The following is a 19477-nucleotide window of genomic DNA, read 5'->3' on the forward strand; positions in this document are numbered from 1 at the left end:
CCAGAAAAGATTATGTTTACATGGAGTACCAAAGATTTATCTATACAATCCCGTATTGATTTCTGACTGATATCTGAAGATATGGCTGACAAGGTTGATACAGTCTCGATTGAACCATTTGATTTTAACAGACCACAAAGGGATCTCAATAAAGATACATATGCATGGTTTGTCAACAAAAAAAGTTAGTAAAGGTTACTGGAAAATGAACAAAACATTACTAGAGAATTAAGTTTTTAAGAAGGAAGTACCAGGAATGATTGATATACTGGAATTGTGCCTGTGTTATGAATACGTTTGGAATTTACTGGGAGCTAAGGAAATTTGATATAAGGCTTTTGGCTATTTCAATGGGGATAGAAATTGCTCATGCCAAGAAAAAGAATATGACATCATAAAGGAAATAATGGATTATACTAAAACAATTGAACTAACTAATCAGGAATTACTGGAGCTATCATCATTGCAAATGCAGTTAGACTGTATCTACGAGGAAAAGGCTGGGGAGTGTTTGTAAGATCAAGACGAAGAGGGAGAAACGAATACAAAATATTTCTTTCATTTAGAAAAAAGGGCTCGGAGAAAAGACTTCCATATGTAAATTAATAATACTCCCAATGAAAATCTAAAAGAAATCTCTCAGCATGTTGCCCAGTTTTATCAGAATCTGTATACATCAGCCAACTTCCAATATGGATATTTTCTTAGACAATGTAGCAAACATTGCTAAGAAGATAGATAATGATTTCAGGGATTTTTGTGATGTGAGTTATCAGAAATTGAGGTAAAAGACTATTAAAAGCCTTAAGGACAATAGGTCCTGGGACATCCCAAAGATTTGATATTGGCCGTGGCATTAGGCAGGGCTGCCCAATTAGTCAATTTTTATTTGTTACTCAAATTATGGCTCTTCATATCAAGAAAGGGAATTTTCAAGGTGTTTCAGCACTTGGCAAGGAATTTAAACTATGTCAACTGGCTGATTGTAACGGCTTTCTTGTGGTGAAGGAGAGTCGGACCAAAATGCAGCGTGTAGATTGCGATCCATGTTTAATAAACAAATGTAAAACACGAATCAATTATAAACACTACAAAACAAATTACGTAACAAACGTAACGAAAACCGAAACAGCCTATACTTGCGTAAACTAACACAGCGACAGGACCAAAGACACTAAGGACAATCACCCACGAAACACTCAAAGAATATGGCTGCCTAAATATGGTTCCCAATCAGAGACAACGCTAAACACCTGCCTCTGATTGAGAACCACTCCAGACAGCCATAGACTTTGCTAGATACCCCACTAAACTACAATCCCAATACCAACACCAAAACCCCAAGACAAAACACACCACAATACAAAAACCCCATGCCACACCCTGGCCTGACCCAATACATGAAGATAAACACAAAATACTTAGACCAGGGCGTGACACTGATGATACTGTTAGAGGCTGCGTCTTTCGAATCCGGTATCAGGACAAGTAGAACACTAAGTCACAGATTTTATTCTATGCCTGCTTTTTATTAAGTGAGCAATAAATGGTAAATGCAATTTTCGTATATACTTGTTCACTGTATCACCACGCAGGGCAAGCAGAGAACTGACAGGATGTACGTAAACAGTTGTTCTTATACTGTGATAGGCCAACAGACGGGTTGGAACTATGTCTATCACAGTAGAGGCTGAGCGTGGTTTAGACTTGCTCAGCCTATCGAAGGCGCTCAGACTAGTCCTAGTCTCTTGGCGCTTCTTGGAGTCCACCCTCTGTGGATGTATAGATTCTCACTGTTCTGGTATCACACCCTAGTTGTAACAGTTGCTCAGTTCCTGCTATTGTGTTGTTCAGTATTTTTCCATCTCAGTTAAACCACGTGATGACGACCCCTCCCTATACCTGATTACCACAACTTTGTAACATGCAGCAAGTCACACCATGTGCTCAATATTGTCACACACACAGACAGGCAAGGCAAATGTAGCAAACAGTACACCGCTTTGCAACATGCAAGTCACACCATGTTACTCCGTTCTTGTCACACACACAGATAAAGACAAAGCAGCTGTTGTTCAAACAATTCAATCTTAAGTAATATGCGGGTTTAAAATGCATTAATCCTAAATCCTTACAATACCACCATATTTTTAAGAGACAGGAATGAGGTTTCTAAAGCAGTTTCCTGTATTGAAGACTTTTCCTTAGTTTCGGGTTTGAAAAATAATATCAATAACTCAGTCTTATTTCCACTCAAGGATTGTGTTTTACAGGAAGTTTATGGTATCCCAATTAAAGATAAGGTTACAATTTTTCCCCTCACAGATACTTTTTATGGAACAACAAAGATATACGATTTAAAAATGAGTCTTTTTTTCATAACTGGTTTGAAAATAAAATTATTTTGGTTGGTCAGTTACTGAATAAGGATGGATATCTACTCTCATATGGGGAATTTCTTGAAAAGTTTAAAATTCCAATAACCCTGAAAGAATATGCAATTGTTTTTGATGCGATTCCAAGGGGGGTTGTATCTCTTTTTAAATTCCTCTGTGGTTGATGTAAGTAAACAGATTTACATTAAAATATATTCAGTGGCAATATTAACATCAAAGATAAATGCAGTAATAAACAGATTAGGAATATTGTTTGTTACTACAATTCCCTCAGCAAGATTATTTTGGTCAAATATCTATGGTGATATACAATGTGGGAAAGCATGGAAAATTGCGAACAAATATTGTATCAGTAACAAAGTAAAGGAAGTTTAATTTAAAGTGTTACATATAATTTATCCTGTGAAACATGTTTTGCAAAGATTCGAGCTGAATATTGAATATAACTGTTATTTCTGTGGAATGGAGAAGGAGACCATTTTGCATTTGTTTTTTGCCTGTATTTATAGTAGAATATTTTGGATTGACATACAGAATTTTGTTACAAAAAAATAGGACCGGTTGTACTATTTAATGGTTTTGATATAATGATTTATTTCAGAAATTCTGACAGATACAGATGTAGTATATTTAATTCAACTGCTAATAATACTAGGTAAATTTCATATTCACAAATGCAAATGGCCTAATTCAAACCCTAACTTTTTTCACTTTATAAATGAGTTTAAACAATATGGCACCTCTTTAACTAAAATGGAAAACTAAAAGACAAAACGTGTATTATTCATGAATATGATTTGTTTGTTTAGGATTCCTGACAATGTAAATAGTTTGTATGCTTGTTAACATGTGACTATTCCTCTTGTTTGTTGATATGTGTTAATACAAAAAGAAATAAAAAATCCTGCCAGCAACATAATCAAATAAGCCACGTGCAAATACGGGTGACGCGGTACGGGACACCCCTTTTGAAACACCAATCGGTGGTATCCTCCCCTTATAGAGAGGCTGTGATTGGGCTAGACATTATAAGGGTATTATTACACGTCGCCGTTTATTCACAGTTCAGTTTCCATTTAGATTATTCAACGGTGAAACATACACATCCTGTAAATTACTCTCAGGTAACCGGACTTGATTTGTATTATGGCTTCAAAAGACCAACAGAACGACTTGCCTGCCGGGTTCCGAATGCAGTTCAAATCTTTCGCAACAGAGGCGATCCACGTTGGTCAGGAACCTGAGCAATGGAAATCTATGGCGGTGGTACCACCTATTTCTCTGTCCACCACGTTCAAGCAGTATGGACCTGGAGATCATGCTGTAAGTTACCTAATGTATATCATTAGGCTAACGTAAAGACCGTAGGGGAACTGTAGTAGGAGTTACCTGCGGGACAAATCTGAAATGTTTTGAATGTTTATTATGACCTGAAATGATAGTAGCTATAATCATTGTATATCCAGCAAGATTTTATTCCCTATGTACTGTATCTAGATAGTTCATGTCTAGCAGTAACCCTATATAGGACGCCGTACGACATATATAGGGCTAGTTTAACAGTAGCCAAGGCCAGCAATAACCTAGGTGTCTGGTATCGAGAGGCGTTCGTTCAGCATGGGGTGTCATACCGGTCTGGACGGTATACTGAACCGGTCAGGTTAAACGAATTTTCAGGGTTAATTAAATATTAATTTGTATGACATACTGTAGTAGCAATGTACTGTCTTTTGTAGCATCTTTTCCTGCCCAGGACGAGCTTGGCTCATTTTGCACTTATTCACAAGTCAGACTGTTGGTTGCACAATGTCTTACAGTTATGGGAAATGACCTTTTTTTGATGAATAATAGTGTTAACGATTGGCATTACATTTTAACGAATAATTAATAGCCAGATGATCAGCAGTATCAGCATCTGTTTATTTATGAAAGATGTGGTAAATGTGGGCCCTCTGAATGTGGAATGTTGTCTTCATCAGGGTTTTGAGTACAGTCGGAGTGGAAATCCTACTAGAAACTGTCTGGAAAAAGCTGTTGCTGCTTTGGATGGAGCAAAGTATTGTAAGTGTTCATGTCTGACACCTACCTCATGAATTTGTATCTAATAAAATATAACAGGTTAGAGAATGTAGGCCTATAGCTTACAGGTAGAAAATACCGCTATATATTTAACGAGACTCCTGTTTACAACTTGAAGAGAATGTATTCTTAACTAGGAATTTTCTGTAGGTTTTGCTCTTGCTTCCGGGCTGGCTGCGACCATGACCATCACTCACATGCTGAAAGCTGGAGATGGCATTGTCTGCATGAGTGATGTATATGGAGGTAAGACATGGCCCAAAGTGTCTGTAAAACTGTCTGGAGAATTACCAAAAGGTAGACAAATGTTGCCAGTGAAAGAGTACACACATACAGTTGAAGTCGGAAGTTTACATACACTTAGGTTGGAGTCGGAAGTTTACATACACTTAGGTTGGAGTCATTAAAACTTGTTTTTCAACCACTCTACACATTTCTTGTTAACAAACTATAGTTTTGGCAAGTTGGTTAGGACATCTACTTTGTGTGTGACACAAGTAATTTTTCCAACAATTGTTTACAGACAGATTATTTCACTTAATTCACTGTATCACAATTCCGGTGGGTCAGAAGTTTACATACACTCAGTTGACTGTGCCTTTAAACAGCTTGGAAAATTCCAGAAAATGATGTAATGTCGTTAGAAGCTTCTGATAGGCTAATTGACAGAATTTGTGTCAATTGAAGGTGTACATATGCATGTATTTCAAGGCCCATCTTCAAACTCAGTGCCTTTTTGCTTGACATCATGAGAAAATCAAAATAAATCAGCCAAGACTTCAGAGAATCTTTTTTTGTAGACCTCCACAAGTCTGATTCATCCTTGATAGCAATTTCCAAATGCCTGAAGGTACCACGTTCATCTGTACAAACAATAGTATGCGAGTATAAACACCATGGGACCACGCAGCCGTCATACCGCTCGGGAAGGAGTTCTGTCTCCTAGAGATGAAAGTACTTTGGTGCGAAAAGTGCAACTCAATCCCAGAACAACAGCAAAGGACCCTGTGAAGGTACATTAGGAAACGGGTACAAAAGTATCTATATCCACAGTAAAACGGGTCCTATATCAACATAACCTGAAAGGCTGCTCAGCAAGGAAGAAGCCACTGCTCCAAAACCGCCATAAAAAAGCCAGACTACAGTTTGCAACTGCACATGGGACAAAGATTGTACTTTTTGGAGAAATGTCCTCTGGTCTGATGAAATGGAACTGTTTGGCCATAATGATCATTGTTATGTTTGGAGTGGAAAGGGTGAGGCTTGCAAGCTGAAGAACACCATCCCAACCGTGAAGCATGGGGGTGGCAGCATCATGTTGTGGGGGTGCTTTGCTGCAGGAGGGACTGGTGCACTTCACAAAATAGATGGATTCACAAGGAAGGAAAATTATGTGAATATATTAAAGTAACATCTCAAGACATCAGTCAGGAAGTTAAAGCTTGGTTGCAAATGGGTCTTCCAAATGGACAATGACCCCAAGCATATTTCCAAAGTTGTGGCAAAATGGCTTAAGGACAACAAAGTCAAGGTTTTGGAGTGGCCATCACAAAGCCCTGACCTCAATCCTATAGAATATTTGTTGGCAGAACTGAAAAAGCGTGTGTGAGCAAGGAGGCCTACGAACCTGACTCTCTGTCAGGAGGAATGGGCCAAAATTCACCCAATTTATTGTAGGAAGCTTGTGGAAGGCTACCCAAAATGTTTGACCCAAGTTAAACAATTTAAAGGCAAGGCTACCAAATACTAATTGAGTGTGATGTGATGAAAGAAATAAAAGCTGAAAGAAATAATTCTCTATGCTATTATTCTGACATTTCACATTCTTAAAATAAAGTGGTGACCCTAACTGATCTAAGACAGGGAAGTTTTACTAGGATTAAATGTCAGGTATTGTTTAAATGTATTTGGCTAAGGTGTATGTAAACTTCCGACTTCAACTGTATTTGTAAGTATGGTTTGATGCATACAGCCATTACCATAAAATGGTAATACATGATTCCTTTTTCTCTACAGGCACCAATCGTTACTTCCGGAAGATTGCTACAGAATTTGGCTTGGATGTCTCCTTTGCTGATTGTACCAAAATCGAGTTGCTCCAGGCTGTTCTTAAGCCAAACACAAAGGTAAGTGGAATTCTAAGTTTGCTTAGTTACCTTATTCTATTGATTTATTTTCACCTTAATCTCAAGTTTGAAAGAACCCAGGTTTCAGGTTTCCAGGCTGTTGGTGTGAGAATAGATGTCATCCAGCATCAGCACTAGCATTTCGCTTTTGTTCTTCATGTTAAGTGCTCCACCCTGAGCTTTTCCATGAGTCATGGCATCATCAAGGAGAAACTTCACTGTGACTTTTCTCTCCTGTCCATACATGGCCATAGTTTAATACCTAGATCTTATAGATGTACTTTTTTGATTAGGAGCCAAAAACTATGAAACTCAAATGACACCTGCTACTACAAGGCTAGATACTGTATATGATTGATATACAGTGGGGCAAAAAGGTATAGTCAGCCACCAATTGTGCAAGTTCTCCCACTTAAAAAGATGAGAGGCCTGTAATTTTCATCATAGGTACACTTCAACTATGACAGACAAAATGAGAAAAAAAATCCAGAAAATCACATTGTAGGATTTTTAATGAAATGATTTGCAAATTATGGTGGAAAATAAATAAGTATTTGGTCAATAACAAAAGTTTACCTCAATACTTTGTTATATACCCTTTGTTGGAAATGACAGAGGTCAAATGTTTTCTGTAAGTCTTCACAAGGTTTTCACACACTGTTGCTGGTATTTTGGCTCATTCCTCCATGCAGATCTCCTCTAGAGCAGTGATGTTTTGGGGCTGTTGCTGGGCAACACGGACTTTCAACTCCCTCCAAAGATTTTCTATGGGGTTGAGATCTGGAGACTGGCTAGGCCACTCCAGGACCTTGAAATGCTTCTTACGAAGCCACTCCTTCGTTGCCCGGGCAGTGTGTTTGGGATCATTGTCATGCTGGAAGACCCAGCCACGTTTCATCTTCAATGCCCTTGCTGATGGAAGGAGGTTTTCACTCTCAAATCTCACGATACATGGCCCCATTCATTCTTTCCTTTATACGGATCAGTCGTCCTGGTCCCTTTGCAGAAAAACAGCCCCAAAGCATGTTTCCACCCCCATGCATCACAGTAGGTATGGTGTTCTTTGGATGCAACTCAGCATTCTTTGTCCTCCAAACACGACGAGTTGAGTTTTTACCAAAAAGGTCTATTTTGGTTTCATCTGACCATATGACATTCTCCCAATCTTCTTCTGGATCATCCAAATGCTCTCTAGCAAACTTCAGATGGGCCTGGACATGTACTGGCTTAAGCAGGGGAACACATCTGGCACTGCAGGATTTGAGTCCCTGGCGGCATAGTGTGTTACTGATGGTAGGCTTTGTTACTTTGGTCCCAGCTCTCTGCAGGTCATTCACTAGGTCCCCCCGTGTGGTTCTGGGATTTTTGCTCACCGTTCTTGTGATCATTTTGACCCCACGGGGTGAGATCTTGCGTGGAGCCCCAGATCGAGGGAGATTATCAGTGGTCTTGTACGTCTTCCATTTCCTAATAATTGCTCCCACAGTTGATTTCTTCAAACCAAGCTGCCTACCTATTGCAGATTCAGTCTTCCCAGCCTGGTGCAGGTCTACAATTTTGTTTCTGGTGTCCTTTGACAGCTCTTTGGTCTTGGCCATAGTGGAGTTGGGAATGTGACTGTTTGAGGTTGTGGACAGGTGTCTTTTATACTGATAACAAGTTCAAACAGGTGCCATTAATACCGGTATCAAGTGGAGGACAGAGGAGCCTCTTAAAGAAGAAGTTACAGGTCTGTGAGAGCCAGAAATCTTGCTTGTTTGTAGTTGACCAAGTACTTATTTTCCACCATAATTTGCAAATAAATTCATAAAAAATCCTACAATGTGATTTTCTGGATTTTTTTCCTCATTTTGTCATGCTTAGTTGAAGTGTACCTATGATGAAAATTACAGGCCTCTCATCTTTTTAAGTGGGAAAACTTGCCCAATTGGTGGCTGACTAAATACTTTTTTGCCCCACTGTATACTGTATTACCTTCCACTCAAACTAATTTGTTCATGAAATTCTGAAGGGTTTCTCTTTTATTTTCTATCATGTAGTTAGTATGGCTTGAGACTCCCACCAACCCTACCATGAAGGTGGTGGATATCCAGGCCTGTGCAGCTGTAGTCCACCAACACAACAAGGATACCGTGGTGGTTGTGGACAACACTTTTATGTCAGCCTACTTCCAGGTATGTAACAAGTCTTATCCTGCCCTGTATGCGTCGTTGGTTATGTAACTAGATTGTTGGTTCAGCCCAGGGACCGTTGGAAATGAAAACCTTAGTGAACTGAATTCAAATGGATGTGTTCCTTCATTTCACGCTCTCGAGTTTAACACATCCAGTAATTTCCTCTTCACAGACCAGTTCATAGTGTCATTGATTTCTCTTGCTCTTTAGCGCCCCTTGGACCTCGGAGCAGACATCTGCATGTATTCAGCTACTAAGTACATGAATGGTAGGTTCATTCTGTCTGTTCATTGATGTTGACTGAAGAGAATTTCCACACAAATAAAATCAGTTTACATGGGAGTTTAAAAAAAATCTTATTTGATTGACAGGTCACAGTGATGTTGTAATGGGCCTGGTGTCTGTGAATAATGAGGACCTGTATGACCGACTGAAGTTCCTTCAGAATGGTGAGAGATGGATCAATGGCAACTGGATAAACTATATGCATGCTAAGCTGACACACCCGCCACATTTTTTGCCTATGATTGAAGCACTTGAACTTCACTGTGAAGCAGTTGCTACATTTTTGTGACTTACTTTTGTCCATCAAATACCCACACATGCTCGTGATGCCAGGGCTTTCCACCAATTATAAACCACTGATAAAGAAGGCTTTGTGTGTTACCATTGTTTATTCTTTGTTTGAGGGGCTGATTGTTGTGTAACACATTGTTCTTCCTTACTGTACCCTGACAAGCCCTGGGAGCCGTACCGTCCCCCTTTGACTGCTACCTGTGTAACCGTGGCCTGAAGACTCTGCACCTGCGTATGAGGCAGCACTTCAAGAATGCCCTGGCAGTGGCCAAGTTCCTGGAAGCTGACCCCAGGGTGGACAGAGTCATCTTTCCAGGTGACGAGGGGGTTCTCTGTGGATGTCAAACTTTAGTACTTCTGTATATTGCACTGATTCAGTGGAGTTTGGTTAAATGCAGAAGACACATTTCAGTTGAATGCATTGTTGTACAACTGACTAGGTTTCCCCCCCCTTTCCTTTAACATGACCTGCTTTCTGGGCAAATAGGTGATGTAACAAACATTTGGACAATGCATTCACTTTGGTAATTCTCTGGGCCAGTAGAAGCACATGTATAGTTAAACACAGCACATGGCCTCTCCAGTTACTCTCTTATTCTCTGCGCTTGAGTCGACCGCACCCGGTGGTTAAAGGATTTAACAGTCGACTGGTTTTCCTCTTATTCCCCCTTCACTCTGTAGGCTTACCCTCCCACCCCCAGCACGAGCTGATGAAGAGACAGTGCACAGGCTGCCCAGGGATGATCACCTTTTACATAAAGGGAAAACTGGAGAATGCCACCACCTTCCTCAGCAGCCTCAAGGTGATTACAGAATTGAGACGCTCACTTCTGATTCACAATGTAATGCGAAGACGATCTCTACTGGACTTGTCTGGTTACGCTGCATACACCGTAGTTGTTGGAACTATGGTGGAAAGAACAGTGGGAAAAGAAATTGCATGGTTCGCCTCTATAGTATGAGGCATCATTGTATTTTACTACAGTATGTGTTGTGAATTCAATCACAGATGGACACAGTAATAATATTTTGTGCTGTTCTTTATTTCAGATGTTCGCACTTGCCGAAAGCCTTGGCGGTTATGAAAGTTTGGCAGAGCATCCGTAAGTATTCCTACATATCATCAACAATCGGAATATTGTAATTGCTATGATATCGAGATTGAAAATGTTGTCAGCTGACCCAAAAATGTACTTGTAATATCGAAATATGAAGTACTTTGATTCCCTCACTTTTGAACAATAATGCCACACAGGGGCAGCAGTGGTGAAGAATAAATATTTTATCTATCTATCTATCTATCTCAACTGTTTATAAACAGTGCCAATATAATTATTATTTTTTCATATTTAGCGATTTCCCTTTTCTTTCCCTCTCAGGGCGATAATGACCCATGCGTCTGTTCCAGAGAGTGATAGAGCTGCCCTAGGGATCAGTGACACACTGATACGTCTGTCTGTGGGGCTGGAGGACGAGCAGGACATCATTGAGGACCTGGAACAAGCCCTGAACGCCGCGGTATGTACACTACTGCACAATACACTACACTCTGCCTGCTCATAGCATACTCCCTGAAAACAAGTCTCTAACCTCAGATAGCCTAGCACCAAGAACCACTGATTTCTGGCTATTGCGAAGTAGGGTAGCTCTGTCAAATCCAGACAAATGGGACCTGTTCAGTGATGATAATCACTGGAATATTTTGTCCCAAACACATCCATAGTACATCCACTGAACATCCCATTGCCCTCGACTATCCTTACCACACAAATGGTTGTTTCCATCTTTTTGTTTTCTTTGAGCAGCATCCGAATAAGTAATGTCTTCACGACGTCCCAAGACCAGCGGTTGTCTGTCGTCAGCGGGGCGGAGCAAAGGCAAGAATACCCGGTGTTTCTAGCCGTGTACAAGGAGAGAGCAGCGAGATGGCGCCTCAACACAGCACACACAAACTGTATTTATGAATGCACAAATCAGGGAAAAACCTGCTCTTTAAACATACGCTTTCTTCATTTAATTATTGATAACCTTTTTTATCATCAATTCTTTGAATGCTAATTTTATCAGGAGGAAGAATTCCTAAATTTTATTTCTTGCTGCTTTTGCTCTGTGTGTGTGTTTTTTGTTTTTTTTGTTTGTCATTGTGAATGGCGGTCTTATTCAATTAAAACTGGTATTCAGGAGTAAGGGAAAACGGCATTCAGTTGTCTTTCTGCTTCATATAGTTAAACATGAAAACTAATGTACGGTACATTGAACTATGAGAAGAATGTCTTGCTCTGTAAATGTCAGGACAGCAGTTTTGATTAAATACAACGGTGTCTGGCTCTATCAGATGTATGCGTAGTAAAGGAAGTTGGACCATGAGGGAGTGCGAACTGCATGCTTGTCCTTGCCTTGTGTCAAACATTTTTAGTGGAATGACTCAAACAAGTATTATTCTCTTGAGCAATGTACAAAGTTCCAGTGGTATTGCTAAACTCAACCCACAGGCTTGTTCTCAGATCAAAACACAAATGTCAGGGTTTTCTAACTGAGAACCGACCAACCCCACGTTGTGTTGGAGCTCTTCACTCAGTTGACAGTGTTATCAATCACATATCATACTTACTGTATCGCTGATTGCTACGCAAGTATGTGCTTCAATTGGGAAAGACTATGTTTGATCAATGTCTTCTGTGTGACCAAACTCATTAAATTCACTTTGCAGTACATCATGTTGGAACTCTCATTCACTCAACTGTGTTATAAATCACATATCATACATACTGTATCTGTTTGCTACTTAAGTGTATGCTTCAATGTCTGATCTGTGTGATGTACTGTAGAATGTAGGTTACTATTTATTAAGCTGTTGTAAACAATGCAATGGAGTAAAACAAATGTATAATTTTGTTTAATTAAATGTATCAGTTGACCAATTCGGCACATTTGGGAAAACTCCTGGCAGACTTGATACGAAATATTGTGCAGTAATGTAATTCTTCACTGGATCAGTCTGAAAATTTGTGCACACACTGCTGCCATCTAAATTACACCTACACTCCTATCTGAAAGTATGGCCTTTCTCTTGCATTTCAACGATGATGGGAGAAAAAAATGAAAACCAGTTTTTTTTGTTTGTATGAACCATATCTAATATGTTATTATCCTACATTAATTTCACATTTCTACAAACTTCAGTGTTTCCTTTCAAATGGTATCAAGAATATGCATATCCTTGCTTCAGGTCCTGAGCTACAGGCAGTTAGATTTATGTGTGTCATAACTAAGTTTATCCGCCCACTGTAAAGACATAAGCACATATGTATAACCTCTAGGTGGGGTCAACTCCTTACACATCTACACAGCCAATACATCTCTGTTGCTAGGCAGGAACATAATTGGTTCCTCTCACTGGTGTAGTCATGGCCCTCCCTGCCTGATGCTAGAACCTTTGTGGACATGGAAATGTATGTGTGGCAGTTAGGACTGTAGTAGAGTTCAAGCCGCACTCCCTGACCAGCTATCAAGTGTCTTCACTGACATTATACATTTTATTCATTTAGCAGACACTCTTTGGGTTAAGTACCTTGCTCAAGGGCACTTTTCACTTAGTCAGCTCGGGGATTCAAACCAGCAACCTTTCAGTTACTAGCCCAACGATCTTAACCAGTAAGCTTCCTGCCGCCCTCTCCCTGACCCAGTCCGTAATGCCTACAGTCCCTGTGTCCATAGTTCCTGCGTCCAAGAACGCCAAGGTAACCTGTCTAAATGACTATCGCCCCGTAGCACTCACATCTGTAGCAATGAAATGCTTTGAAAGGCTGGTCATGGCTCACAACACCATCTTCAGACACCCTGTACCCACTGCAATTGGCATACCGCCCAAACAAAGCCACAGATTGACACAATCCCTATTGCACCTTTGTCACCTGGACAAGAGGAACACCTATGTGAGAATGGTGTTTATTGACTACATCTCAGCGTTCAACACCATAGTCCAAGCTCATCACTAAGCTAAGGACCCTGGGACTGAACACCTACCTCTGCAACTGGAACCTGGACTTCCTGATGGGCCGCCCCCAGGTGGTGAGGGTAGGCAACAACACATACGCCAGGCTGACCATCAACACGGGGGCCCCACAAGTGTGTGTGCATAGTCCCATCCTGTACTCCTGGTTCACCCACGACTGCATGAACACGCACTACTCCAACACCATTAAGTTTCCTGATGACAACTGTGGTAGGCCTGATCACCGATGGCGATGAGACAGCCCATAAGGAGGTCAGAGACCTGGCAGTGTGGTGCCAGGACAACAACCACTCCCTCAAAATCAACAAGACAAAGGAGCTGATCGTGGACTACAGGAAATGGAGGGCCGAGCAGGCTCCAATTCACATTGACAGGGCTGTAGTGGAGCGGGTCAACAGCTTTAAGTTCCTTAATGTCCACATCACTAAGGATCTATCATGGTACACACACACCCACACAGTCGTGAATGACAATGCTTCCCCCTCAGGAGGCTGAAAAGGTTTGGCATGGGCCCTCAGATCCTCAAAGTTCTACAGCTGCACAACTGGGAGCATCTTGACTGGCCGCATCACCGCTTGGTATGGCAACTGCTTGGCATCTGACCGCAAGGTGCTACAGAGGGTAGTGGGTACTACACAGACATCACTGGGGCAGAGCTCCCTGACATCCAGGACCTGTGAACCAGGCCTAATCGCCAAACATCAGTGCCCTACCTCACTAATGCTCTTGTGGCTGAATGAAAGAAAGTTCCAGCAGCAATGTTCCAACATCAAGTGGAAAACCATCCCAGAAGAGTGGAGGCTGTTATAGCCTCAAAGGGGGGACCAACTCCATATTAATGCCCATTATTTTATAATGAGATGTTTGACAAGCAGGGATCCACATACTTTAGTAAGTAACCTGTAAGTAAGCATTTCACTGTTAGTCTACACCTGTTGTTTACGAAGCATGTGAAGAGTAACATTTTATTTGATTTCATTACACTAGTGTCAGAAGTGGGATCACACTTGGCTACTTACACCTGTTTGTGGAACAATTTCAGGAACTGTGGAATGTCAAGGTCAGATCAGTCAAATATGTAAGAAATAGGAATTGGAATTCATCTACCAAATTTGGTGATTTGATCTTGTATTACTAGCTACTAGGATTATGAAATGTTATGTCTGTTTGCAGTCAGGTAGGCCTCTCTCTTTTGCATTCTTCCTTATTCAATCAAATTCATTAATAAAGCCCTTCTTACATCAGCTGATGTCACAAAGTGCTGTACAGAAACTAGAGGTCGACCGATTATGATTTTTCAACGCCAATACTGATACCGATTATTGGAGGACCAAAAAAAGCCGATACCGATTAATCGGACGATTTTTATATATACATTTGTAATAATGGCAATTACAACAATACTGAATGAACAATGAACACTTTTATTTTAACTTCATATAATACATCAATAAAATCAATTTAGTCTCAAATAAATAATGAAACATGTTCAATTTTGGTTTAAATAATGCAAAAACAGTAAAAGTAAAAGTGCAATTTTTGCCATGTAAAAAGGCTAACGTTTAAGTTCCTTGCTCTGAACATATGAAAGCTGGTGGTTCCTTTTAACATGAGCCTTCAATATTCCCAGGTAAGAAGTTTTAGGTTGTAGTTATTATAGGACTATTTATCTCTATACCATTTGTATTTCATATACCTTTGACTATTGGATGTTCTAATAGGTACTTTAGTATTGCCATCCTAATCTCGGGAGTTGATAGGCTTGAAGTCAAAAACAGCGCAATGCTTGAAGCATTACGAAGAGCTGCTGGCATATGCAGTAAAGTGCTGTTTGAATGAATGATTACTGGCCTGCTGCTGCCTACCACCGCTCAGTCAGACTGCTCTATCAAATCATTGACTTAATTATAATATAATAACACACAGAAACACGAGCCTTAGGTCATTAATATGGTCAAATCCGGAAACTATCATTTCGAAAACAAAACGTTTATTCTTTCAGTGAAATACAGAAACGTTCCGTATTTTATCTAACGGGTGGCAACCTTAAATCTAAATATTGCTGTTACATTTCACAACCTTCAATGTTATGTCATAAGTACGTAAAATTTGGGCAAATTAGTTCGCAACGAGTCAGGCGGCCCAAACTGTTGCATATACCCTGATTCTGCGTGCAATGAACGCAAGAGAAGTGACACAATTTCCCTAGTTTAATATTGCCTGCTAACATGAATTGCTTTTAACTAAATATGCAGGTTTTAAAAAATATACCTCCGTGTAATGATTTTAAGAAAGGCATTGATGTTTATGGTTAGGTACATTCATGCAACGATTGTGCTTTTTTTGCAAATGCGCTTTTGTTAAGTCATCCCTGTTTGGCGAAGTTGGCTGTCTTTGTTAGGAAGAAATGGTCTTCACACAGTTCGCAACGCAGCACAAACTGCTGCATATACCCTGACTCTGTTGCACAGAACGCAAGAGAAGTGACACAATTTCCCTAGTTAAAAGAAATTCATGTTAACAGGCAATATTAACTAAATATGCAGGTTTAAAAATATAAACTTGTTTATTGATTTTAAGAAAGGCGTTGATGTTTATGGTTAGGAACACATTGGTGCAACGACAGTGCTTTTTTTGCGCTTATTAAATCATCCGTTTGGCGAAGTAGACTGTGATTCAGTGATAAATTAACAGGCACTGCATCGTTTATATGCAACGCAGGACAAGCTAGATAAACTAGTAATATCATCAACCATGTGTAGTTAACTAGTGATTATGTTAAGATTGATTGTTTTTTATAAGATACATTTAATGCTAGCTAGGACCTTACCTTGGCTCCTTGCTGCACTCGCATAACAGGTAGTCAGCTTGCCACGCAGTCTCCTCGTGGAGTGCAATGTAATCGGCCATGATCGGTGTCCAAAAATGCCGATTACCGATTGTTTTGAAAACTTGAAATCGGCCCTAATTAATCGTCCATTCCGATTAATTGGTCGACCTCAAACAGAAACCCAGCCTAAAACCCCAAACAGCAAGCAATGCAGGTGTATAAGCACAGGGGCTAGGAAAAACTTGCAAGAAAGGCCAGAACCTAGGACGAAACATAGAGAGGAACCAGGCTATGAGGGGAGGCCAGTCCTCTTCTGGCTGTGCCGGGTGGAGATTATAACAGAACATGGCCAAGATGTTCAAATGTTCATAGATGACCAGCAGGGTCAAATAATAATAATAATAATCACAGTGGTTGTCGAGGGTGCAACAGGTCAGCACCTCAGGAGTAAATTTCAGTTGGCTTTTCATAGCCAATCATTCAGAGTATCTCTACCGCTCCTGCTGTCTCTAGGGTTGAAAACAGCAGGTCTGGGAAAGTAGCACGTCCGGTAAACAGGGTTCCATAGCTGCAGGCAGAACCGGTGAAACTGGAGCAGCAGCACGACCAGGTGGACTGGGGACAGCAAGGAGTCATCAGGCCAGTTAGTCCTGAGGCAAGGTCCTAGGGCTCAGGTCCTCCGAGAGAAAGTAAGAAAGAGAGAAAGAAAGAGAGAGAATTAGAGAAGGCATACTTAAATTCACACAGGACACCGGATAAGACAGGAGAAATGGAAGAGCACCAGTAAGCCAGTAACTCAGCCCCTGTAATAGGGTTAGAGGCAGAGAATCCCAGTGGAGAGAGGGGAACCGGACAGGTAGAGACAGCAAGGGCGGTTCGTTGCTCCAGTGCCTTTCCGTTCACCTTCACACTCCTGGGCCAGACTACACTCAATCATAGGACCTACTGAAGAGTCTTCAATAAAGACTTAAAGGTTGAGACCGAGTCTGCGACTCTCACATGGATAGGCAGACCATTCCATAAAAATGGAGCTCTATAGAAGAAAGCCCTGCCTCCAGCTGTTTGCTTAGAAATTCTAGGGACAGTAAGAAGTTACTGTGACCGTAGTATACGTGTAGGTATGTACGGCAGGAACTAATCGGAAAGATAAGTATGAGCAAGCCAATGTAATGCTTTGTAGGTTAGCAGTAAAATCTTGAAATCAGCCCTTGCCTTAACAGGAAGCCAGTGTAGAGAGGCTAGCACTGGAGTAATATCATCATTTTTGGGGGTTCTAGTCAAGTTTCTAGCAGCCGTGTTTAGCACTAACTGAAGTTGATTTAGTGCTTTATCCGGGTAGCCGGAAAGTAGAGCATTGCAGTAGTCTAACCTAGAAGTGACAAAAGCATGGATTAATCTTTTGGACAGAACGTTTCTGATTTTTGCAATGTTACGTAGATGGAAAAAAAGCTGTCCTTGAAACTGTCTTGATATGTTCGTCAAAAGAAAGATCAGGGTCCAGAGTAACACTGAGTAACACTTCACAGTTTTATTTCAGATAACTGTACAACCAAACAGAAGATCTCTTTGTTTCTTGGGACCTAGAACTAGCATCTCTGTTTTGTCCGAGTTTAAAAGTATAACATTTGCCACTATCCACTTCCTTATGTCTGAAACATAGGCTTCCAGGGAGGGCAATTTTGGGGCTTCACCATGTTTCAGCGACATGTACAGCTGTGTCATCCGCAGTGAAAGTTAACATTATGTTTCCGAATGACATAACCAAGAAGTAAAATATATAGTGAAAACAATAGTGGTCCTAAAACAGAGCCTTGAGGAACACCGAAATTTCCGACAGATAAGATCTAAACCAGGCCAGAACTTGTCCGTGTAGACCAATTTGGGTTTCCAATCTCTCCAAAAGAATGTGGTGATTGATGGTATCAAAAGCAGCACTAACGTCTAGGAGCACGAGGATAGATGCAGAGCCTCGGTCTGACGCCATTAAAAGGTTATTTACAACCTTCACAAGTGCAGTCTCAGTGCTATGATGGGGTCTAAAACCAGACTGAAGCGTTTTTTATACATTGTTTGTCTTCAGAAAGGCAGTGAGTTGCTGCGCAACAGATTTTTCATTTTTTTTTGTGAGGAATGGGAGATTCGATATAGGCTGATAGTTTTTAATATTTTCTGGGTCAAGGTTTGGCTTTTTCAAGAGCGGCTTTAATACTGCCACTTTTAGTCCGTTTGCTACACATCCGGTGGATAGTTATTATGTTCAGCATAGGAGGGCCAAGCACAGGAAGCAGCTCTTTCAGTAGTTCAGTTGGAATAGGGTCCAGTATGCAGCTTGAACGTTTAGAGGCCATGATTATTTTCATCAGTGTCAAGAGATATTGTACCAAAAAACTTGAGTGTCTCCCTTGATCCTAGGTCCTGGCAGAGTTGTGCAGACTCAGGACAACTGAGCTTTGTAGGAATACTCAGATTTAAAGAGGAGTCCGTAATTTGCTTTCTACTGATCGTGATCTGAGATAAGTTGATCATGTTTGTAGATAAGATGAGAGCACCCCTCCAGCTAGGATGGAGTCCGTCACTCCTCAACAGGCCAGGCTTGGTCCTGTTTGTGAATGAGTCCCAGAAAGATGGCCAATTGTATACAAATTGTATATTTTGGGAGGGGCAGAAAACAGGAGGGGCAGAAAACCAGCGATTGAGTTGTGAGACTGCTGTAGAGCTCATCACTCCCCTTAACTGGGAGGGGGCCAGAGACAATTACTCGATGCCGACACATCTTTCTAGCTGATTTACACGCTGAAGCTATGTTGCGCTTAGTGAGCTCTGACTGTTTCATCCTAACATCGTTGGTGCCGACCTGGATTACAATATCCCTATACTCTCTACACTCGCCAGTTTTAGCTTTAACCACCACCATCTTCAGATTAGCCTTAACATCGGTAGCCCTGCCCCCTGGTAAACAGTGTATCGCTGGTTGATTTGTTTTAAGTCTAATACTGTGGGTAATGAAGTCACCAATGTCTAGGGTTTTCATTTGGTCAGAGCTAACGTAAACTCACCCCATTCCGTACAAATGTGCGCAACCGCAACATTCAAACGAGGCTACAAAGAAAACTAATGGGACTGTAGCGACTGTGTTGACGTCAAATTCGGGGGTGTGAACTAGGATTCTATTCAAGCGTTGATCGACATGGTAATGGCTCTACAGTATTGGAGAAAAGTTGAAAAAAACTGACCCTCCGTTACATCTTGACGTGTCATGTCGTAACGTACAGCAAGTATAA

The 19477-nt window shown here is 40.8% G+C and overlaps 1 protein-coding gene across 1 annotated transcript; it reads left to right on the plus strand.

Annotated features, from left to right (window-relative positions):
- Positions 1–3392: 3392 nt before the first annotated feature.
- On the plus strand, positions 3393–12065 carry LOC110498361 (cystathionine gamma-lyase). Its single transcript, XM_021575009.2, has 12 exons — positions 3393–3719; positions 4376–4457; positions 4626–4721; positions 6492–6601; positions 8641–8775; positions 8986–9043; positions 9147–9224; positions 9515–9667; positions 10033–10154; positions 10402–10454; positions 10731–10869; positions 11157–12065. The coding sequence occupies exons 1-12, from the start codon at positions 3543–3545 to the stop codon at positions 11169–11171; spliced, it is 1218 nt and encodes a 405-aa protein (XP_021430684.2). The 5' UTR covers positions 3393–3542; the 3' UTR covers positions 11172–12065.
- Positions 12066–19477: the final 7412 nt, after the last annotated feature.

Source organism: Oncorhynchus mykiss, chromosome 1, assembly GCF_013265735.2.
Source record: "Oncorhynchus mykiss isolate Arlee chromosome 1, USDA_OmykA_1.1, whole genome shotgun sequence".
NCBI lineage: Eukaryota > Metazoa > Chordata > Actinopteri > Salmoniformes > Salmonidae > Oncorhynchus > Oncorhynchus mykiss.